The 23,969-nt window shown below is 52.7% G+C and overlaps 2 protein-coding genes across 22 annotated transcripts in view; one reads left to right on the top strand and one right to left on the bottom strand.

The window, feature by feature from the left end:
* The first annotated feature begins 10,235 nt into the window (after positions 1–10,235).
* TREH (trehalase) lies at positions 10,236–22,386 on the top strand. Of its 2 annotated transcripts, XM_069555387.1 has the most exons (15): positions 10,236–10,324; positions 16,644–16,744; positions 16,880–17,024; positions 17,107–17,194; positions 18,383–18,483; positions 18,637–18,729; positions 18,845–18,961; positions 19,100–19,222; positions 19,455–19,504; positions 19,593–19,787; positions 20,295–20,512; positions 20,774–20,885; positions 21,233–21,345; positions 21,603–21,656; positions 21,901–22,386. In XM_069555387.1, exons 1-15 carry the CDS (start codon positions 10,236–10,238, stop codon positions 22,039–22,041), a joined length of 1,740 nt encoding a protein of 579 aa, XP_069411488.1. In that variant the 3' UTR covers positions 22,042–22,386. The 2 variants fall into 2 exon arrangements, with proteins under 2 accessions (XP_069411488.1, XP_069411489.1); XM_069555388.1 differs by lacking the exon at positions 18,637–18,729 and having other exon boundaries at positions 18,842–18,961.
* PHLDB1 (pleckstrin homology like domain family B member 1) overlaps positions 22,345–23,969 on the bottom strand; it is a 48,912-nt gene continuing 47,287 nt past the window's right edge. For all 20 annotated transcript variants that reach the window (XM_069555365.1, XM_069555366.1, XM_069555369.1 and 17 more), the window contains one exon: positions 22,345–23,729. In XM_069555365.1, coding sequence (XP_069411466.1) covers positions 23,589–23,729 — 141 coding nt within the window. In that variant the 3' untranslated portion in view covers positions 22,345–23,588. The remainder of the gene's footprint in view (positions 23,730–23,969) is intronic.

The raw sequence follows: 23,969 nt of genomic DNA, 5'->3' as shown, positions 1-23,969 counted from the left end.
AAGCCAGGCCCAGAGGCTCAGGGCCCCCAGTTCTGGCCTATGTATGGATGAAACCCCAACAGCTTTCTCCAGTGAGGCGGGCGTGGATGGGCGTGCTCGGGGAGAGTATGAGAGCGCCAGAACAGGGCTGGCTGCTCTACATCAGGTATTTTCTGTTCATCCCCTCCCAGCCCTACACACATGAGGGGGTTCAGTGGGAGAGAGGTCAGCCTGTCAGAGATTTGGAGGGGAGCAGAGGAAGGGGCCGGAGAAGGCAATGGCACCCCACTTCAGTACTCTTGCCTGGAAAATCCCATGGATGGAGGAGCCTGGTAGGCTGCAGTCCATGAGGTCGCTAAGAGTTGGACATGACTGAGCAACTTCACTTTCACTTTTCACTTTCATGCATTGGAGAAGGAAATGGCAACTCACTCCAGTGTTCTTGCCTGGAGGATCCCAGGGACGGGGGAGCCGTCCATGGGGTCTCACAGAGTCGGACATGACTGAAGCGACTTAGCAGCAGCAGCAGAGGAAGGGGCTGAGGTTTTCCCCTTTGGGTGGGGGCTGCTGAGGAAGCAGCCCAAGCCGGCACATGCATGACCCTGGAGCCCCGCTCTGAGCAGGGGGTGCCTGGGTCCTGGGGCCGGGCTGGAGGACAGGAGCTGTGCAGCCCTGGGCAAACGGCTGCCCTCTCTGAGCCTCAGACAAAGGGGAGAAAGTGTATAACAGACCATGCACAGGCCTGGGCCAGAATCAGAGGGAGCAATTATGGCTCCTGAGCAGAGGCCTGGCCCGAGGAGCTCAGGCAAGAGGGAGCCCAGCAGGGAGTGAACAGTCACCGTGGGGTGTGAAGGGCAGGACGGGGCAGCTAGGGGTAGAGGATGAGCTCGGTTTGCCTAGGGGAAGCAGAGAGGGCTTCAGGGAGGAGGCGAGGAGTTAGAAGTAGATTGCCCTCCTCCTGCTAAGTCCTTTGTAGAGAGTTTCTGTAGGGTCCGAGGAGGGGCCCTGGTTACTCCTTCTAAACCCAGTGCCACCAGGAGAATGACTCCCAGGCTGTGAAATACTGAAATTTATAGAAACTGAGCTAGGTCACCCTGAGAGCTGTCCTGTGAGACGAGGAGAAAGGTGATTGGTTCAAATATGGCCTTCGGTGTCAAAGATCGGAAAGTTTTACGCATTTACCACACTCCTCTGGGCCGGCTGCTTGTCTGACCTGGATGATGTGGATAAGGCTCTGAAATACCTAGAGGTGAGGAGGCAGCAGGGTGGGCTGCTACACCAGGGCAGGACCACCTGCTTGCTCCCAGACTCTGACCTGTGACCTCTGGCAAGTGGCAGCCACACACCCCAACTCCACCCAGTGCCTTAGCCTGCAGGCCCTACTTCGGCCACAAGGAAGCGGCTGTGAGCCAAGAAGAGAAGGCCCAGGAGGGGTTACCTGGCTTTAGGAGAGCCCAGCCTCTTGGCTCCCTGTCCAGCCCCCACCCACAGTCATGATAATGTCTGGAACTTTCTAGGACAGCCGGATCCTCACCTACCAGTATGGAATTCTGACCTCTCTCCAGAAGACAGGCCAGCAATGGGACTTCCCCAATGCCTGGGCCCCCCTGCAGGACCTGGTCATCAGAGGTAGGGAGGCAGGGATGGGGCCTACCCCACCTCAACCCCACGAGGGTAGAGGCTCGGCCTCCCTGGCACTGGGGAGGCGAGAACAAAGGACGCAGAGGACTTTCTCTAGCTTCTCTGCTCTCTCAGCCTCTCAGCAAACAGCTACTCCTGCCCCCACCTGTTGGGGGAAACAACCTTCCACTCTCCTTAAGCCAACCTAGATTAAGAGCAGCTTGGCTTCTGGTTCCAGGAAGGAGGTCTTAGCACCTGGGCCTCTTTCCCTCATTGAGGAGAATAAGGTTCGGGACTCTGCTTCCCTTGGGATGGGGGCTCTGGAGATTTAAGGTCCTGCCTGGGAAATGAGATCCCATAAGCTACCTGCCCCAGCCAAAAAAGAAAAGAACATACAGATGGCCAAGTGGCACGAGAAAAGATGCTCAACATCACTGATTAGTAGAGAAATGTGAATCAAAACTACAATAAGATATTACCTCACACCAGCCAGAATGGCCATCATCAAAAACCCTACAAATGCTGGAGCGGGTGTATGGAGGTTCCTTAGGAAATTTAAAAAAACAGCTATCATATGACCCTGCAATCCCACTGCTGGGCATATATCCAGAGAAAAACATGGTTCAAAAGGATACCTGCTCCCCAATGTTCACTGCAGTGCTGTTTACAATAGCTAAGACATGCGAGCAACCTAAGTGTCCATCCACAGATGCATGGATAAAGAAGATGTTGTACATGCATACAATGGAATACTACTTAACAGTAAAAAGGGACGAGATTGGGTCATTCGTAATGATGTGGATGAACACTGAGTCTGTCATACAGAGTAAAGTAAGTCAGAAAGAGAAAAACAAGTATCATGCGTTAATACATATATATGGAATCTAGAATAATGGTACTAATGAACCTATTGGCAAGGCAGGTATAGAGACGCAGACACAGAGAATGATCTTGTGGACACAGGGAGGGAAGGAGAAGACGGGACAAATAGAGAGTAGCGTTGGCATATATACTCTACCATGTGTAAAACAAAGCTGGAGGGGAGCTGCTGTATACCCAGGAAGCTCAGCTCTGTGATGACCTAGAGGGGTGGGGTCGGGGCTGGGCGGGAGGGAGGGAGGCTCTAGAGAGAAGGGATATATATGAGCTGAAACAGAACACTGTAAAGCAATTATACTCCAATTTTTAATAAATAGATAAAATAGATAACCAACAGGGACCTACTGTATATCATGGGAACTCTGCTAAGTACTCTGTAATAACCTAAATGGGAAAAGAGCTTGAAAAAAGAAGAGGTAACTGAATCAATTTGCTGTACACCTGAAACTAATACAACATTGTTAATCAACTGTAATCCAATATAAAATAAAAGTTAAATAAAAAACAGAAAAAGACTTAAAAAAAAAAAGCCTTGTATGGGGAGGTCCTCAGGGTTCTCCCGCCCAGAGTGAAATGGGGGAGTTGTCAGGCTTTGCAAAGCCGGTGCCCAGCACATCCAGGGGCAGTGGCGGCACCTGGTGGTCATCCTTGGACACTGCAGGGCTCAGCCGCTGGCCGGAGCAGCTTCTCCCTGTAAGGGGCTCCCATTTCTTGCTTCCCTAGAGGCCTGGGGTTGGGGGCTGGGGCAGGGCTTGACCTTAAAGCTCATCCTCTTGTCCTCAGTATGACATCAGCAATGGTGGACAGCCAGGTGGTGGAGGGGAGTATGAAGTTCAGGTGAGTGGGCCACGTCCTCCAGGGAGCTTCAGGGCTCTGCTGTCCCCATAACTGGCCATGATCGCCCCTCTCTGGGCCTCAGTTTCTTCTGAGGAGGCTGAATCCCAGGGAGGAGCCCGACTTGTGCTCCCTGGTACCCCTGGGCCTGGTGGGCCTGTGTCTCTAGGTGGGGATCCCACAATCCATAAGAGGACTTGGGGGCCTGGCCCAGGAGTCTTGCCCCACGGACCTTACCTTTCTCCAGGAGGAGTTTAGCTGGACCAGTGGTGTGGTCCTGATGTTGCTGGACCGCTATGGGGACCAGCTGAGCTCAGGGGCCCAGACCACTTTCCTGGCGCCCCACTGCCTCGCAGCCGCCCTCCTGCTCAGCCTCCTGCCACAGTGACGGGCCTTCAGGTCCCCATCTGGCTGCAGCTCCTGCCGATTCAACCTCCACACGCATCCCTACCTTCTCCTGTGCCTCGATCCTTTATCCCTGGAGAGCCCTCCCCCTCCCAGCCCCTCCCCCAGCCTAGTCCTTGGTCACAGCGGAGTGGGGGCAGGGCAAGGACCCGGGGGTCATGGTTGGGCCCTGGTCCCTCCTGGGACATTTAATAGGCTGGAGATGCTGCACCGTGGATCAGACCTAGTCTCTCTCCTTCCCCATGAGCCCCTACCCCACGCCGCTCACAACCAGGCCTCCCAAACACATAGTCCAAATGCTTTATTGTGCTGCTGAGATGCTTGCAAACGCTTAAAATCACCCAGCCTGGGGTCCCTGAAACCAGGGGCCACAAGTCCTAAGAAGTGGAATCAGAACAGTGTCAAACACTGCCCTCCCAAACTAGCCCTTCAAGGGAGTTCAAATTTGAAAGCATTAGTCTAGATCACTTTATGTCTTTAGAGATTTTTTAAAATAGAGCACTCAGCCAGCAGTTGTTTTATCAGCTGAATGAACTCAGGGAAAGAAAGGAAGACCACTGTCATCCCAGGATTACAAAGGGTATAATCAAAGCTGAGCCTCCTAGAAGCAACATACGCTTAACACCAAGGGAGGGAAATAGCCTTCACTAAAATAAACTAGGCAGTCACTCCACACACACACATACAGATAACAATAACAAGCCATGGTTGGAGGGCATGGGGAAAGGGAGACAGTCTCCCGATTTGCTGTTGCTGCTGCTAAGTCACATCAGTCGTGTCCGACTCTCAGCGACCCCATGGACTGTAGCCTACCAGGCTCCTCTATCCATGGGGTTCTCCAGGCAAGAGTGCTGGAGTGGGGTGCCATTGCCTTCTCTTATCCTAAATGTCCATTTCCCAACAACAACAACAAAAATTATGAGACAGGCAAAGACACAAGTATCACACATGCACACAAAGCAGAGAAGAGAAATTGCCTGTAAGAGGGAACAAATGTAGATTTAAAAGTGAAAACTTCCAAGTGACCACTATAAATATGTTCAAGGAGGTAAAATACTTAAAGAGGTAAAGTATAGGCCTCCCCTGGTGGTCTAGTGGTTAAGAATCTGCTTGCCAGTGCAGGGGACATGGGTTGGATCCCAGACCTGGGAAGATCCCATGAGCTGCGGGGCAAATAAGCCCGTGCACCGCAAGCACTGAAGCCTGTATGCTCTAGAGCCAGCAAGAGGAGCCACTGCCGGGAGAGGCCCCCACCCCGCAAGTGGAGAGCCGCCCCCACTCTCCATGGCTGGAGAAAGCCGTGCACAGCAATGAAGACCAAGCATAGCCAAAAATACAATTAATCAATTAATTTAATTTTAAAAAGATAACATCCATGTTGATGTTTGACAGAAAACAGTAAAGTTCGGTAAAGCAATTATCCTTCAATTAAAAAATAATTTTAAAAAAGGTTAACATCCAGACTCCTTTATATGTTTTTTAAAAAGAAGTAGATGATAGTGTTGCGCCAAATAGAGAATATAGAGAAATTATTTAAAAACAAAAACAAGGGTTTCCAGTTTTTAGTTCAGTACATAAGGAACTTGAACGCCATCACTCTGTTTAAAACACTGAAAATTAACAGCTCTCAGATCTGTCAGAGATTGAAGTAATAGGGCAAATTGATAGCCTGCAAATCAGAGAGACAAGTGGATACAGAGAATCACAACTTACTAGAGCAAAAACTTGGCAAGTCAAAACTTTTATAGGGGTAACTATTAGGTTTCTTTTACCCAGTACACCATGTCCAGGCTTCAGCAAAAAATTACAAAGCATACTAAAAGAAACAAGAAAAACCAGTTTGAAGAAACAGAGAAAGCACCAGAATCAGATTCAGATATAACAAGGATGTAGAAAATCCCATGGACGGAGGAGCCTGGTAGGCTGCAGTCCCTGGGGTCGCTAAGAGTCCAGCACGACTGAGCGACTTCACTTTCACTTTTCACTTTCATGCATTGGAGGAGGAAATGGCAACCCACTCCAGTATTCTTGCCTGGAGAATCCCAAGGATGGGGGAGCCTGGTGGGCTGCAGTCTCTGGGGTCGCACAGAGTCAGACACGACTGAAGTAACTTAGCAGCAACCTTTAAATCAGTAGACATTGAGTAAATTACCCTCCATAAGGTAATTACTCTCAGTTAGTTGAAGGCCTTAATAGAAAACTGACCGACCTCCTCAGAAAAAGAGAGAATTCCACCATCAGAGAGTCTGTAGACTTGAACTGCGCCTCCTCCCTGGGTCTCCAGCCTGCTGGCCTATGTTGCAGATTTTGGACTTGCCAGCCTCCCTCATCATGTAAGCAAATTCCTTAAAATAAACTCTTTCTCTCCCTCTCTCAAATCTCCCTGTTTTCTTTGTTTTGGTTTGTTTGTTTTTCTGGAGAACCTTAATACAGCCCAAGAACAAGGGCTCCAGTGGTGAACTCTACCATACGTTTAAAGAATTAACACCAGTCTTTTCTTACACTCTTCCAAAAACAGAAGAGGAAAAAACACCTCCTAACTCCTTCTATGACGCCTAAGCCAAATAAAGATATCACAAGAAAACTATGATCCAATATCCTTTATGCACATGATGAAAATACCCTCAACAAAATGCTAGCAAACCAAATCCAACAGCATATTTAAAGGATTATTCATCATTGCAAGTGAGATTTACCCCAAGGATGCAAGGGTGCTTCAACATAAGAATCTTAATCAATGTAACACCGATAGAACATTAATAGTATGTGTAACATTAATAGTTGTTTAGTCACTAAGTGGTGTCCGACTCTTTGCAACGCCATGGACTTGCATGTAGCCCCCCAGGCTCCTCTGTCCCCGGAATTTCCCAGGCAAGAATGCTGGAATGGACTGCCATTTCCTCCTCCAGGAGATCTTCCTGACCCAGGGATCCAAACTGTGTCTCCTGCATTGGCAGGCAGATTCTTTATCCCTGGGCCACCAGAGAAAAAACACCTAAAAACTAGAAATAGAAGGAAATTTCCTCAGTATAATATAGGGAATTTATGAAAAACCCACATCTGGCAGCATACTCATGGTGAAAGACTGAAAACTTTCCCCTAAAATCAGAGAACAAGACAAAGATGTTCACTTTCACCGCTGCTATCCGACACTATTCCAGAGTTCTAACCAGAGTAAAGGCGGGGGGGGGGGGGGGGGGGGGGAGGGGGGCGGGGGAGGAACAGAAGTCACTCAGATTGAAAAGGAAGAATATTCTATTCACAAGTGATGTGATTCTACATATAGAAAATCCCAAAGGATCCATAGGAAAGCTACTAGATCTAATAAGCAGATTCAATAAAGCTGCAGGGTATGAGATAACACACAAAAATCAACTGAGTTTCTATACATTTGCAAAGAATAAACTGAAAAAGAAACTTGAAAAGGAATCCCATTAAAAATAGCATCTAAAAGAATAAAATACTCAGGAATAAGTTTATCCAAGGAGATGAAAGACCTGTATACTGAACACTAAGAAACATTGCTGAATCTAAGTAAGATCTACGTGGATGCAGAAGCATCCAGTGTCTGGGAGTAAGGAGGCTTAATATCGTTAAGATATCCTGAATACCTAATGGGATCTACAGATACAACACAATTCCTATCAAAATTCCAATAGCCTTTTCTGCAGGAATGGACAAGGCGATCTTCTAATTCATATGGAATTGAAAGACACCCTAAATAACTGAAACCATCTTGAAAAAGAACACGGTCAGAGAACTAACACTTTCTGATTTCAAAGCTTACTACAAATTTTTTAAGGTCAAAAAAGTTGACTAAACATTTCTCCAAAGAAGATAAACAAACAGCCTATAAGCACATAAAAAGTGCTCAGCATCAGTAATCATTAGGGAAACACAAGTCAAAACCACAATGAGACATAACTGCAGACCCCTTAGGGTGGCTATTACAAAGAGCAAACAAACAGAAAGTAACAAGCGCTGGGAGCGTGTGGAGGAAGTGGAGCCATCCTGCCTCGGGGGCGGGAAGATATAAAATCCACTTGCTGTGGGAAACAATCTGATGCTGCTGCTGCTGCTGCTAAGTCGCTTCCGTCGTGTCCGACTCTGTGCCACCCCATAGACGGCAGCCCACCAGGCTCCGCCGTCCCTGGGATTCTCCAGGCAAGAACACTGCAGTGGGTTGCCATTTCCTTCTCCAGTGCATGAAAGTGAAAAGTGAAAGTGAAGTCGCTCAGTCGTCTCCAACTCTCAGTGACCCCATGGACTGCAGCCTGACCTCTCCTCAAATATTAAACGTAGATCGACTGTATGATCCGGCAACTCCGCTGTTAGATGCATACTCAAAAGAACTGAAAGCAGGGACAGGAGCAGATACGTGCATGCTCGTGTTCACAGCAGCATTAGTCACAGAGCCAAACAGTAAAAGTAAACCAAGTGTCCGATGACAGACGAATGGTTAAAGAAAATGTGGTCTACAAAGGAACTTATCTATGAAACAGAAACAGACTCACAGACGTAGAGAACTGACTTTCAGTTGCCAAGGGGGAGGAGAGATGGGGGAGGATGGACTGGGCATTTGGGATTAGCAGCTGCAAACTATTACACATAGAACGGAGGAATAAGCTCCTACTGTATAGCACAGAAAAGTACATTCAATATCCTGTGATAAACCAAATGGAAAAAAATAAGAAAAAAAATGTGTTTATGTGTATAACTGACTCACTTTGCTGTATAGCAGAAATTAATACAACATTGTAAATCAACTTCAATAAAGTAAATGTTTAAAAAATATACTCATCTCTACTTTTTTGTTGCTGTTTGTTTTTGCTTTGGTGGCCCTGCTGGGCTTGCAGGATCTTAATTCCCCAACGAGGGATCGAACCCAGGCCTGTGGGCAGTGAAAGCTCAAGTCTTAACCACTGGATTGCCAGGGAATTCCCCCAAAACACACTCATCTCTAAAAGAAAATGTGGTCTAAACATACAATGAAACGTTATTCAGCTTATAAAAAAAGGAAGGAAATCCAGATACATGCGACAACATAGACTGACTTTGAAAACGTGCCAATGAAATGGCAAATACTGTATGATGCCATTTACACGAAGTATCAAGAGCAGGCAAATTCCCAGAGACAGAGAGGGGAATAGCGGTTTCCAGGGGTGGTGGGAAGAGAGGATTGAGGAGTGACTGCTTACATGTTATAAAGTGTGCGTTTGGGATGATAAAAACAAAAAGGCTTGGAAATAAATAATGGTGATAGTTGCCAGACATCATGAATGTGATGCAAATCCAACTGTGTGCTTAAAAACGGTTGAAATGGCTTGTATTTATACTGTGTCTATTTAATGACAAGAAAAAACTTTCAAGGAAGGAAAGAAGGAAGCAAGGGCGGAAGGGGGCATACAGCATCTGGAGGCTGGGGTGCCAGGAGGGAGGTGGGCGAACTCGCAGAGCAGAGGACCCCTGGGGTGGGAGGGACAGGGCGCTGGCAAGGGCGAGCACAGGCCTGGCTACCCCGTCTGGGGGCGGACACTGAGCAGGCACCACAGCTCTGGGCAGCGAGCCCGAGTCGCAAAGGCAAGGCTGTACGAGCACCAAACTCAGGCGGTGCCGGCTGGCAGCACCACCTTCCCACCCCACCTGACCCCCCATCATTTCAGGCCTGAGGCAGGGGTCCTGGGTTGGGCTGCCGCCTCCTCACTCGCCCCGTCCCACCCCTGCCCCTCAACCCCCTGCCCTGGTGCCCAGGGGGGAGCTTCCTACAGCAAATCAAATCCTGCTGCCTCAGCTCATGGGCTTCTCTGCCAGCTCCCTCACTGGAACCCGCTGCCTCCTTGGCTTTGGCAAAGGACCCTGACAGGCTGGTGCCAACACGTCCCTCCAGCCTTGCCTCGCTTCCCTCCCCGGCACCAACCCCAGGTCTCTCTGGCCAGGCTGAGCTTCTTACAGCTACCCTGCCAACACCAGAACGGTCTCCAGTCCATCCCCTTGGCAAACTCCTATGTCGTCTTCAACACCCGCAGCAAATGTTCCGAGTATGGTAGGTCTTCCTCCCACCTGTGCCCCCACAGCCTTCCTGGTAGATAATCGCAAGGGTCCTGGGCTTTCACACTGTACCTGGGACAGACTCTTGAGCCCTTCTGTTTGAAATGTTAAAGGAAATGGTAACCCCCTGAGGTAGGAGCCTCGGGGCCATGTAAGGGACTGGCATCTAGGTCACATATGTGTGGCCGAATTTTGTCCCATCTCCCCACACTCACCCCGCCTCTGTGGGAAGGGCCTGAGCAGGAGGCCCCAGTTGAGGCTGAGAAACAGAAGGGGAGGAAAAAGACAAAGTCAGAGGGCAGGGGCAGCCCCTGAGAGCAGGAGCAGCGAGTGGTCTGCATGGTCCAGCTCCGCGTGGCCACGCCTCAGACCTGGACTTTGGTTGCCCCGGGTTGTCGAGCGAGGCGAGCAGGCTGCTCCCGGCTAGCAGGAGGCACCTGGCGCTCCCGTTTGGCCGCAGCCACAGCGTCATGCAGGGGAGGACCTGGGGGCTGCGTCTGCTGCTCCTGCTGGGGTTGGGGCTGGGGTCCCAGGAGGCCCTGCCCCCACCCTGTGAAAGGTAGGCGCGGAGAAGGCAGCTGGAGTTGCAGCCGGAAGGCCAGGTCTGGAGGGCTGTAAGGAGAGCTCAAGCATCGGGGTCAGCCCTCCAGAGAGGAGGGAAGGGAAGGAGATCAGGTCTCAGGCTCTGTTCTGGGCACTGACCCCCAGCGCTGGGAAAAGATGGGGTGGCCTGTGGGCGGCTGGACACAGGCCAGGAGCCTGCCACCCAGGGAGCGTTCCCTCCCTCTTCCCTCCGCCCTCCCTTCTAGCTGCTCCTTGAACTGTGCAGGCCTGTTCTCAGGGTTGTTCTGGGAAACTTTTTGCTTAATTTCCCTGCCTTGGATGTGAGAGTGGGAGTAAGGACCTGCAAGGAGCTCCTGGGTTTGACCTCTGACTTCCATGACCAAACCTCTTTCCAGAGCCACAGTTTCCATCTCCAAATAGCAGGGATGAGTGACCTCATCCTGCTTCTGGGACTCACAGGGCAGCCACTCTCCCTTCCTCATGGGTTTATTGAGTTCTTGCTATGCCTCCTGGGTTGCAGCAGTGAAGTAGAAAATGAGGTCCATGAAAGTTATTATTAAGGTTATTATTATATAACAAGCAAGAGAAGTAATAATAGAAGTTCACTGGTGATGGTTGTTGTCTCTAAGTTGTGTCTGACTTTTGTGACCCCATGGACTCTAGCCCATCAGACTCTTCGTCTGTGAGATTCTCCAGGCAAGAATACAGGAGTGGATTGCCGTGCCCTTCTCCAGGGGATCTTCCCGACCCAGAGATCGAACCCATGTCTCCTGCATTGGCAGGCAGGTTCTTTACCCCTGGGCCACCAGGGGAGCCCATATCTTCCACTAGTACTCACCAAATGTTTATACTCATGGTTGCAGTTTAATACACAACATGAGGCGTGGCCAGCCAGATGCCTTGGCATCCATGAGTTTTTACTGGGGATCAGTTACAGGGATGTAGTGTATCCTCAGGGTGACCCTAGTTTACTCACTCTCCAGGTCTCTAAAGGTCAAAATGATAATGGGTGGCCCTCAGCCCCCACCTTAAATCACATTAATAGGATGAAATATCTGGCATGGTCTAAGGTCCCAGTAAACAAAAATGTATCAGGTAGGGCCCCAGGAGCTTAGAAGGTATCTCTTAGGCATGTATCAGACTGTCTTTGAAATGTACAGGGTATGAACACAATCTGCTATGTCAACTGTTTACTGCACAAACAACATATTGTATAACAAAGAATTTGTCCAGTCTTTGTCCTGAGTTCCTGGAATACAACTCTTAAGATCTTGGAAATTTTCCAAGTGATAGGAGTGTCTTTGGTGTTCACGTTAAGCTCAAATAGCTTCTATGAGTGAGGTGACTCGTGGTGAGTCCCTAGGTGGGTCATGCTAATGAGATGACGAAAGCAGGATAGGTCGTGTTAGAAGATGAAGCGCTTAGAGAGTTGGGGCTTTGGGGTACCTGGTACCAGCCTGACCTCCTGACTTCTGGAGAAGAAGGGGGCAGAAGATTGGATTTAATCACATAGTTGATGATTTAATCAATTGTACCTATGCCATGGGGCTTCCCAGGTGGCACTAGGGGTAAAGAACCCACTTGCCAATGCAGGAGACATAAGAAACACAGGTTTGACCCCTGGGTTGGAAAGATCTCCTGGACGAGGGCACAGCAACCCACTCCAGGATTCTTGCCTGGAGAATCCCCTGGACAGAGGAGCCTGGAGGGCTATGGTCCATACGGTCGCAGAGTCAGACGTGACTGAAGCGACCTAGCACACGTCCAGGCATGCACCTATGCAATGAAACCCCAAGAAAAACTCCGGACACCAAAGTTCAGTGCAGCCTCATTTTGGTTGACATTTTAATGTGCCAGGAGGTTGAAGTGTCCTGATTCTATGGGGAGAGAACACAGAAGCTCTGTGCTCAGGACTCTCCCAGACCTTGTCCTGTATGTGTCTTCGTTTGGCCAGTCCTGACTTGTACCCTTATGAGAATTATATTGCAACCACAATATAGTGCTTTCCTGAGTTCTGTGAACCGTTCTTGTAAATCACGAAAACTTTAATTCTAGCAAATTCTCATGGGAACCCCTGAACTTGTAGCCAGTGGTCAGAAGTGGTAGAAACTTCAAGACCCCTAAACTCATACCAGGTGCTGGGAGTGCCGGCAATCTTGTTGGGGGCTATCGTTTTGACCTGGGGGTGGCATCCAAGCTAACTCTTGGTGACAGAATTTTATTGCAGTATTGTAATTTTTGTCAGAACATGTGTGATTTGCTAGGATGATCTTGTCTCACTAAAACACGTGGTTTGGAAAGTGCAAGATGAAAGGGCAAGGAATGAGCATCTTTTCATTCCTGGATGGCCACAGGGTCACCCATGTGTTCAGAATAGCAGTTTTGTTGTGATCAGTTACTGGAGGTAAAAGTTACCAATGGAAGCTAGAGCTGATGGACTCAACTCTTGGGGTATTAGCTGACCAAATGCATAAGAAAGTTCAAAATAAGAAGAAAAAAATAAAAAATAGAATTTCTTGGTTATTGTCATCTAGAATAGCAAAAATGAAAGTGAGAGATAAGCCAAACTAAGATTCTGGTCAGCCCTAAATACAGTCTCTGGTCTCAGGGCCTCTGCTAACAGGATGTGTTGGGGAAGGTCCTGCTTCTGGCTGCCCTGATGTGCAGCCACTAGCCCCAGAGCCGTTTCCTAAGGAAAAAATTATTCTGAAACAACAAATAATGAAGAAAATGAGATTGATTCCCAAGAGAATGTATAGACAGAGGACAGAGCCAGTGGTCTCGTCCCAGCAGGATAGGCATCCTGAAACAGTTATTAAGAATGGGGTGAGGACTTCCTGGTGGTCCAGTGGTTAAGAATCCGCCTACCAATGCAGGGAACACAGGTTTGATCCCTGGTCCGGGAAGATCCCACATGCTACAGAGCAGCTAAGCCTGTGAGCCTTAGTTACTGAGCCGGAGACCCCTACAGCCCATGCTCTGAAACGAGCACCAAAGACCCAGCATAGCCAAAAATAAGTAAATAAATAAAAATTTTTAAAGATGGGGTGAATAAGAAATTCCTTGGCAGTACAGTAGTTAGGATCTGCACTTTCAGTGTCAAGGGCACAGGTTCGAGCCCTGGTGGGAGAACTAAGATCCTGCAAGCCCTGCTGCATGACCAAAAAAAAAAAAAAGGGAGTAAATAAAGCAAACATTTACGGGAGCAAAACAAAAGAGGAAGAAAAGAGGGAGAGCCAAAGGACTGATTTCTTTTCAAGAAATGGGATGAATAAAGCAGCCATGGGCATGCACGCTAAGTGGCTTCATTCGTGTCTGACTCTTTGCGTCCCCATGGACTGTGGATAGGGTCGAAAGAAAGGTTTTCATGCAGCATTCTTCGAGGTTGACTGAACCAATGGGAACCCCTGCAGGTCATCCAAAATGAAAAGGCCTGAAAAAAATCCATTCACCCTACTTGGGAGCAACTTGGGAGCAAGACATAGGCAGCAGCACGAAGCCTGACCTCCAATCTGCTGGGGCAATGGTGCCAAAATATAATCAAGATAAAGGTTGATGGTTGGGTCAGGATCCCTTAGCTCTGTCCCACACTGGAGACCCAAAACCGGATACATAGCAGTGGGCAAAATGGCCAGAGGGTAGAGGAGGCTCCTGGACTCTGTGACATAGGAATCCCATGCACTGAGGTACCAAAAGCCACTGGTGAGGACCTAAAAGAGGCTACAGTTAGATTAAGAGGATATAGAAATGCAAGAGTTGATGGGATGAAGGTAAAAGGTAATATTAAAAAAAATGGAATGTTTAAACAGGCTTTATGTCAAAGGATTGTTTCTCCTTTCCCTGAATGTTTTATGGAAATGAATGTCATGATTGTGAGGAACGCTTACCCTCCCTGGTACTCAAAACCCAAACCTTGCTGAAGTTCTAAATGGTGCACAGTGAGGGATGCAAGGGTTGTTGCAACCAAGATGAAAGTTTGAATGAAAATTGGTGCTTGAACAGTTCTATTGGGAAGTGACTGCATCTATTTTACCTGAATGTATTACGGGGATGGATATTGTGCCTGACTGGGGGATGTTTCCAGTGTCTAGTATTACAAAGCAGAAGACATGCCAAGCCATGCCTCAAGCAATATTAATTGACTGTTCCAAATGAGAACCAATAAGATTGCCTGAGTCCACACAGATTGTAGCCTTCTTCTGCGGAGCACAGACTGGGACTTAGAGGAAAAGTCTTTGGGCACCTCCCAGCTGAGACTTTGGACTAAAGAATTTCTGGTAACTGGAGAGGCAGGTACTGTTTGCTATCAGATATTAATTGAAGCTTTCCCTATGACTGAAGGTCAAAAGATAATCTTGAAACCTGAAATGCCCATATTATCTTGGGTGATATTGGAAAATGGTCTAAGGCGGAGGGAGAGGCCCAGAGGAGTTCCATAAGAAAATGGAAACGGTTTATGCAGGACCATGCTCCTGGGGGAATGGAGAGTTACTCAGCGTATTTAAGAGCAGGAAGACTCTTTTCCCCTAGGGATGATGCTGAAACCACCAAAAGAACTACCAGATTCAGCTGTCACCTGGGCAAGTGCCCTATGAACAGCTCCTGATTGACTGACAATGAATTGCTTGGTTTATGGATGGCAGTTCCAAGGTGAACATACAACATACTGTTTGAAAGACTGCCACTCTTATCAAAGAAGACAAAATCAAACCAGCTCGGTGGGCTGAGTTACATACCATTTGTCGCTGTGTTTGGGTTTTTGCCTACTCTCGGTCAGGGGCAATGGCCTGGCCATAAGGTCAGACAGAAGGGCACTGATGCCCTTTTGTGGCATGTTCCTATGGAAACACTATGGGAATTTGAATAGTGCATTAAAATAGAACACATTGATGTCTATGAATCAATATAAAGCCAAACATAGGGGCTTTCTTCATTCACTTCTTCCATCACTGCAAGGGAAGTGAAAGTGTTAGTCACTCAGCTGTGGCTGACTCTCTATGATCCTATGAACTGTAGTCTGCCAGGTTCCTCTGTCCAAGGGATTTCCCAGGCAAGAATACTGGAGTGGGTTGCCATTTCCTTCTCCAGGGTATCTTCCCGACCCAGGGATCGAACCCAGGTCTCCTGCATTGCAGGTGGACTCTTTACCATCTGAGCCACCAGGGGAAGCCCCACTGCAAGGGAAACAGCTTGCAATTCAGCCCATGGGGCTGGCTTGTTCTTATGTTTTCTAAAGATCTCCATCAGGCAGTTAGGGTGCAGTGGCTTTCCAACCAAGATACTGTCTGTCCACTTGGAACTGCCATCAGTAAATGACCAAGTTTTTGCTTGGTCAATAAAAAGCTATTCACGGAGCACCTCCTGGTGGCTTCTCTGTTGCTTCCCCAGTCAGCCCTGCAGGAAGTGAGGCCACCTGCCCTTGAACACAGAAAGTACCTCCTTGCATTCCCCCAGCAGCCTGCTCCTGCGGAAACCATTTCCATCGTTAAGGAACTCCCGGGGCATTGCCTTCTTTATCAGAGCGTTTCTGACATCACCGAAGGCATTATGGGTATTTCATGGTTTCAAGAATGTTTTGTTTTTCAATCACAGAGGATGTTTCCATCAATATCCAATAGCAAGCTAGTAATCCTCTCCCATACGGTGTGTATTGTACACTGCATCTGGAAATTTCCTGGTTTAAACTTTTCATTGCAGTCACTGAGTACAATCCACAGGGTTTTGCCACAAGCCCTTCTAGTTGGGTCCACATGGAGCCACTGAACAGAGAGCTGGTCCACCCCACAATCGCTGATCAAAGCGCCACTGAGCAGCGCTCCAGGCTCCTCGCCAGCCCCACAACCCAGTGAGAACAGATCCGAGCCCCTTCTGCTCCTCCCCTCTGAATCCCTGATCAGCTGACCTCTCTCCCACTAAAACCACCTCACATGCGTAGAGCTGGGAGAGGATGAACAGGAAACTCCTGGTGTGGACACGCTCTGAGCTACAGCGCCCTCCTTCCTCTTGTCCACCTGGCTTTCCATACTGTTTCAAACTAACCAATGAGCTGGGCTCAGGCAGCTGTTTAGGTCCTTTACTGCACAAGGACCCTCCGCGTTCTCTCAGCCCTGACGTCACCACCACCCACAAACCCCTACCACACACATGCACAGGCACACACGTGCACAGGCACACACGTGCACAGGCACACACGTGCACGTGCCCTGGCACACACACAGTTCTCGCCCCTCCCAGTCAACACGCCCCAGACTCCCGTTTTCTTCTCCCCTGTTGGTGGTGACCCATCCTACTCCCCTCCCTGACTCTCCCTGCAGCCAGATTTACTGCCACGGGGAGCTCCTGCGGCAAGTTCAGATGGCCAGACTCTACCAGGATGATAAGCAGTTTGTGGACATGCCACTGTCCTCAGCTCCAGGTGAGAACCCTGGGGGCCCCGCCTTCTCCTGAACCTTCCACCAAAAGGCAGGGGGCAAGACCAGGCAGGCAGGGTTATCTGATCAGGGAAGGCTCCCTGGGGTCCCACTGACCCCTCCTGCTGCCTGTCCCCCAGACCAAGTCCTGAGGCACTTCCACGAGCTGGCCCAGGCCTACAACCTCAGCATCCCCCGGCAGGAGCTGCAAGTGTTTGTCCAAGAACACTTCTGGGCTGTGGGGCAGGAGCTGCAGCCCTGGACCCCTGAGGACTGGAGAGACAGGTACAACCCTGGACACAGAACAGGAGAGGGGCCTTTGCTCAGGGCTGCCACCCTCAACCCTGTGGGCCCCGTGGTCTTTCAGCCCCCAGTTTCTGCAGAAGATCTTGGACCCCAAGCTGCGAGCCTGGGCAGGGCAGCTGCACCAACTCTGGAAGAAGCTGGGAAAGAAGGTATCAGTGCTCTGGACCTGGAAGAGGGAGATGGAGGTGGGGAACGGGTGAGCCGCCTAGGGCCCTTCCTGTTCCCTCTGCGCCCTCACCTGTGTAGAGCTGGGAAGGGATGAACAGAAAACACCTGATGTGGACCCAGCAAGACACTGGGACCTATTTCCTGAGAACGCAGTCCTTGAACAGGACTCTCCAAAAAGAACTTCTGAGAGGGAGGAGGGCAACATCTACTTCCAGCTCCTCACCTCCTCCCTGAAGCCCTCCCAGCCTCCCCCAGGCAAACCGAGCTCATCCTCCACCCCCAGCTGCCCCGTCCTGCCCTTCGCACCCCACAGTGACTGTTCACTCCCCTGCTGGGCTCCCTCTTGCCTGATCTCCTCAGGCCAAGCCTCTGCTCAGGAACCATAATTGCTCCCTCTGATTCTGGCCCAGGCCTGTGCTCAGCACGGTCTGTTACGCACTTTCTCCCCTTTGTCTGAGGCTCAGAGAGGGCAGCCGTTTGCCCAAGGCTGCACAGCTCTTGTCCTCCAGCCCGGCCCCAGGACCCAGGCACCCACTTCACAGAGCGGGGCTCCAGGGTCATGCATGTGCCGGCTTGGGCTGCTTCCTCAGCAGCCCCCACCCAAAGGGGAAACCCTCAGCCCCTTCCTCTGCTCCCCTCCAAATCTCTGACAGGCTGACCTCTCTCCAACTAAACCCCCTCACGTGTGTAGGGCTGGGAGGGGATGAACAGAAAATACCTGATGTAGAGCAGCCAGCCCTGCTCTGGCGCTCCCACGCTCTCCCCGGGCATGCCCATCCATGCCCGCCTCACTGGAGAAAGCTGTTGAGGGCCAGAACTGGGGGCCCTGAGCCTCTCGGCTTGGCTTCATGGTGGCCACAGAGATTCGGGGGGCACTGGGAGCCAGAGGAAACTCCCACCAGCTGGCTGCTAATACTGGCTGCTGTGTGGTGAGCACTGGGATGCTGGGCTGAGGGGGTCCAGGCTCCTGCACACCATTGCTTTTGCTGGGATTCTAGAGGCCGCCACGTGGGGGTCAGCAGACTAGACTCCCCACGGCCCAGGCCTGGACCAAGGCTGCACGGCTGAGCAGCGCCAGAGCCAGAGTCCAAGCCCAGGCTGCAGGGCTACCAGCCAGTATGGAAAGCCACATGGGCCCAGGGTGCCCACGTCCTCTCTCCTGACTCCAGGTGAAGCCAGAGGTCTTCAGCCACCCCGAGCAGTTCTCGCTGATCTACTCAAGACACCCCTTCATTGTGCCCGGTGGGCGCTTTGTGGAATTCTACTACTGGTGAGCAGTCAGGGGCTGCGGGAGGGTGAGGGGTGGGGAGGGGAGCCCAGTGCCAGCAAGACATCTTGAGTGGGCTGGGTGCCCTGGCCTGGCCCAGGTGTGCAGGGCAGAGGGTGGTGTGAGCAATGCCTGAGCTGTCTGTCCCCCTGCCAGGGACTCCTACTGGGTGATGGAGGGTCTGCTCCTCTCTGAGATGCCCGAGGCAGTGAAGGGGATGCTGCAGAACTTCCTGGACCTGGTGCAGACGTGAGGCGGGGTGGGCATCCAGCCAGGGTGGGGGGAGCAGATGCCGTGGGCCTGGGGCTGGTTTGCCTCGGCTCTGGCCGCCAGGTGGGCCGGTCAGCAGGCCTCCTCTCAGCAGGTACGGACACGTCCCCAATGGGGCCCGCGTGTATTACCTGCAGCGGAGCCAGCCCCCGCTCCTGACCCTCATGATGGACCGCTACGTGGCCCACACCAACGACACCACCTTCCTACGGTGGGCAGCCCTCCCAGTGCTGCCCTGCACCCCCCTTCCTGAGACTCCCCGGGGCGGGGCCGGGGCGGGGCCGGGGCGGGGCCGGGGCGGGGCTGCTGCGGGGCGCCTGGACGGAGAGAGTGCTCGGCTTCACCCCAGGGACCACATTGAGACCCTGGCCTCAGAGCTGGACTTTTGGACTAAGAACAGGAGCATCTCCGTGAGTGCCGGGGGAAAGAGCTACAGCCTGAATCGCTATGAAGTCCCTTACGGGGGCCCCAGGTGAGGACCCACCTGGCCAGCCTCTGAACCTGTTGTGTGTTCCCTCCGGTTTGAGTGTCAGGACTTCCCTGGGCAGGAGGGTGGGGGACTGAGTCCCACCTCTCAGATGGTGAGCTGATAGCCCTGGGTAGTCTGGGGCCCCAGGACGGCTGAGCCATCACGGCTGGGCCTCCTGCGCGGGCATGGAGGGCCTAGAGCCGCAGTGCCAGGCTCCCCACTCTCCTCTCACCAGGCCAGAGTCTTACAGCAAAGACGCAGAGCTGGCCGCCACCTTGCCGGAAGGTGAGCAGCAGGAAGGGAGGGGCTGAGCATGGGCCCGGGCAGTGCGTCAGGCCCCGGCCTCCCGTCTGCCGCTGCCCTGGCCTCACAGGGAACCGGGATACTCTGCTGGCCAAGCTCAAGGCTGGGGCCGAGTCCGGCTGGGACTTCTCCTCACGCTGGCTCGTGGGAGGCCCGAACCCCAGTTCACTCAGCAGCATCCGAACCAGCAAGCTGGTGCCGGTTGACCTCAACGCCTTCCTGTGCCAGGCGGAGGGGCTCATGAGCAACTTCTACTCCAGACTGGGTACGCATGCCCGCAGGGAAGGGAAGAAGGGCGCTAGCCCAGCTCGGGTCCCTGCCTCGGCCTTGGCAGTGGAGCTGCAAGGAGGACCATGAGGGGGAGGACCTCCAGCTCCCCGGCCTCACCCCGCACCCCCAAAGCAGCCGTGTCCCTCCCTTTCTCACTGTAAGGATCCAGGAGGGGACACCCTACCCCACAGATCCAAACCCCTCTGTCCCCTCTCCCTGCCCTTTGACCCCTCAGAGCCAGGGGAATTCACACAGCTGGCTGGTGTCCCTGTGAGGACAAACCTGGGACAGGCTGGTGCAGGGCCTGGGAGCTGCTCGGGACCATGTGCTCAGGGAAGTCCCCGGTGCTAGAGGCATGAAATGTGGTGGGCTCTGCTCCACATCAGCATGGCCCCTTGGTGCTCAGGACCTCTGAGCCCGAGGGAGGACAACAGGGGGTCAAACTAGACCCCCTGGGAGGCGGGGGGCCCTGTGGCTTAGCCTAAAGGCAGTGTTACCCCAGGGAATGACTCTGAAGCAGCAAAGTACAGAAATCTGCGAGCCGAGCGCATGGCTGCCCTGAAGGACGTGCTGTGGGATGAGGACAAAGGGGCCTGGTTTGACTATGACCTTGAGAATGAGAAGAAGAATCTGGAGTTTTACCCATCCAACTTTGCTCCTCTCTGGGCCGGCTGCTTCTCTGACCCAGACGATGTGGATAAAGCTCTGAAATACCTGGAGGTGAGGCATACCTGGAGCACGGTGGGCTGCTACACGAGGGGCAGGACCACCTGCTTGCTCCCTGACCTGTGACCTCTGGTAAGTGGCAGCCTCACACCCCAACTCCACCCAGTGCCTTAGCCTGCAGGCCCCAAATCGGCCACAAGGGGGCGGCTATGAGCCAAGAAGAGAAGGCCCAGGAGGGGTCACCTGGCTTCAGGAGGGCCCAGCCTCTTGGCTCCCTGTCCAGGCCCCACAGTCATGATGTCTGGAACCTTCTAGGACAGCCGGATCCTCACCTACCAGTATGGAATTCCGACCTCTCTCCAGAAGACAGGCCAGCAATGGGACTTCCCCAATGCCTGGGCCCCCCTGCAGGACCTGGTCATCAGAGGTAGGGAGGCAGGGATGGGGCCTACCCCACCTCAACCCCACGAGGGTAGAGGCTCAGCCTCCCTGGCACTGGGGAGGTGAGAACAAAGGACACAGAGGACTTTCTCTAGCTTCTCTGCTCTCTCAGCCTCCCAGCAAACAGTTACTCCTGCCCCTACCTGTCGGGGGAACCAACTCTCCGCTCTCCTTAAGCCAACCTAGATTAAGAGCAGCTTGGCTTCTGGTTCCAGGAAGGAGGTCCTAGCACCTGGGCTTCTTTCGCTCATTGAGGAGAATAAGGTTTGGGACTCTGCTACCCCTGGGATGGGGGCTCTGGAGATTCAGGGTCTTGCCATGGGTGGGGTCTAGGTCTGGCCAAGTCTCCTTCAGCCAAAGCCCAGGAAGTAGCTTTCCAGCTGGCCCAGAATTGGATCCGAACCAACTTTGATGTCTACTCCAAAAAGTCAGCCATGTATGAGAAGGTGAGTTGGCCATAAGCCCAGTCCCTGGGGTTCTCCTGCCCAGGGTGAGACGGGGAATTGTCAGGCTTTGCAAAGCCAGTGCCCAGTATACCTGGGGCAGTGGCGGCACCTGGTGGTCATGCTTGGGCACTGCAGGGCTCAGCCGCTGGCCGGAGCAGCTTCTCCCTGTAAGGGGCTCCCATTTCTTGCTTCCCTAGAGGCCTGGGGTTGGGGGCTGGGGCAGGGCTTGACCTTAAAGCTCATCCTCTTGTCCTCAGTATGACGTCAGCAATGGTGGACAGCCAGGTGGTGGAGGGGAGTATGAAGTTCAGGTGAGTGGGCCACGTCCTCCAGGGAGCTTCAGGGCTCTGCTGTCCCCATAACTGGCCATGATCGCCCCTCTCTGGGCCTCAGTTTCTTCTGAGGAGGCTGGATCCCAGGGAGGAGCCCGACTGGTGCTCCCTGGTACCCCTGGGCCTGGTGGGCCTGTGTCTCTAGGTGGGGATCCCACAATCCATAAGAGGACTTGGGGGCCTGGCACAGGAGTCTTGCCCCACGGACCTTACCTTTCTCCAGGAGGAGTTTAGCTGGACCAATGGTGTGGTCCTGATGTTGCTGGACCGCTATGGGGACCAGCTGAGCTCAGGGGCCCAGACCACTTTCCTGGCGCCCCACTGCCTCGCAGCCGCCCTCCTGCTCAGCCTCCTGCCACAGTGACGGGCCTTCAGGTCCCCATCTGGCTGCAGCTCCTGCCGATTCAACCTCCACACGCATCCCTACCTTCTCCTGTGCCTCGATCCTTTATCCCTGGAGAGCCCTCCCCCTCCCAGCCCCTCCCCCAGCCTAGTCCTTTGTCACAGCGGAGTGGGGGCAGGGCAAGGACCCGGAGGTCATGGTTGGGCCCTGGTCCCTCCTGGGACATTTAATAGGCTGGAGATGCTGCACCGTGGATCAGACCTAGTCTCTCTCCTTCCCCATGAGCCCCTACCCCACGCCGCTCACAACCAGGCCTCCCAAACACATAGTCCAAATGCTTTATTGTTCTGCTGAGATGCTTGCAAATACTGAAAAACATCCAGCCCAGGCCTGGCAACCATAGTCCAGGGCTGGGAAGGGGGACAGGGAGGTGGGCTTAGTGTTAAGGCGCAAAGGGCTGAGCCCAGACACCTGGAGGCCTGGGCCTCTGCTCTTCATTTCATCCCTATTCTGAGGGGAGGGCAACCAGACCCTCGGGCTCCCCCTCCTACTCAAGACTTCTCCAGGGAGCATCTGAACAGCCCTCTGTCCATCAGAAACTCAGCCATATACCAGAACCCCGAGGACGGCCTTTCTAGCTCCTTCTCCCATCCGATGGCCCCTCCCCTGGCCTCCAGTTCCCGGCTTCGTCCCTTCTGGCTCTAAGCAAGGCACGAGTGGAAGGGGAGGGCTGGACGGGGGAGCCAGCAGGCTGTGTATCAGGGCCTGGAGACACAGGCAGGGGGGCAGGGTGAAGGTAGTCCCTCCCCCCCATCCCCAGCAGGAGATGCCCAAGGGCCTGGGCTGGAGAGATGATGGCACGTACCCTCAGATGGGCCCACAGCTGAAGCAGTGGGCTGAGCCACAGAGCCATGGCAATTAGTATGTAACCATGGCGATGAAGCAGTCACTATGGTGATTGTGGTGGTGGGTCTGAAAAAGGGGGCTGGGCTGGGACCTCAAGGATGACACTCAGTCTCTGGTCCTTGAGCAAAAATCATAAAAAATACAAACGCGGCACAAGAATGGGACAGAGCAGGGTTTGGGAATTACACCGCCTGAGCTGTTACCCCACTCTGGATACGGCGCTACTCAGCCCTCAGGGCCCCTGCAACAGGGGCTGAGGCAAGAGGGGATCTTTGGCAGATTCTGGTACCATAACGTGTCCTTTAGAAAAGAGAACACAGGGAGCGCAGGTGCCGGGGGGCCCCCTCTGTGACGGCGCCTCAGCCTGGGTGGGCCCCAGGGCAGGACCCTAACAGGCTATCGCAAGTTCTGGGCTCCCAGGAGGCGGCAAAGCCCCCTTCTCAACTTTTATCTCCTGGCTGGTTTTTCAGGGGGGGTCAGAGCTCAGAAACCCACAGGACGAGCTCCTTCCAGAACATTACAGAGTCTCTTCTTGTACAAAAGCCCCAGTCGTGCTCCGCCCTCCAGGGCCTCTGGGATCCCAGGGTGCAACTCCCTGTCTGGAGGCAGGCGGGGCAGCAGGTGGCTGGGCATGGCTCCTGGGTCCAGGGGGCCCCATTCAGTCAGTTCATGAACTGAGTGTAGCCTTCTGCCCCCGTGACAATGACGTCCATCCAGATGCGCATCGCCTCTGCAGAGGGGGCCACCATGTAGTACAGCCGGTCGTGCGTCTTCACGCAAAAGGTGAGGGCCGGGTTTGGGCTCTGCGGAGGGAGAGAGCAAGGTCTGAGCCAGGGCCCACCGCCAAAGCTCAGCCCGAAGCATCTCACACCCGCCTGGCCATCCACCCTTCTCTGCCTCCAGGACGCCCTGAGTCTTCCATAGGCCTGGAGCCCATTCCCCACCATCCCAGGCTGGGATGTCCCCTCCTCACATCTGAGGCAGTCCGCAGACCTCAGCAGGGCCATACCCTGCCAGGCAAGGACACCGTTCCTTGGCGCTCT

Source organism: Ovis canadensis, chromosome 15 (genome assembly GCF_042477335.2).
Source record: "Ovis canadensis isolate MfBH-ARS-UI-01 breed Bighorn chromosome 15, ARS-UI_OviCan_v2, whole genome shotgun sequence".
Classification (NCBI taxonomy): Eukaryota; Metazoa; Chordata; class Mammalia; order Artiodactyla; family Bovidae; genus Ovis; species Ovis canadensis.
The sequence above is the reverse complement of the archived record's forward strand: the minus strand, read 5'-3'. Positions and strand labels throughout refer to the sequence as shown.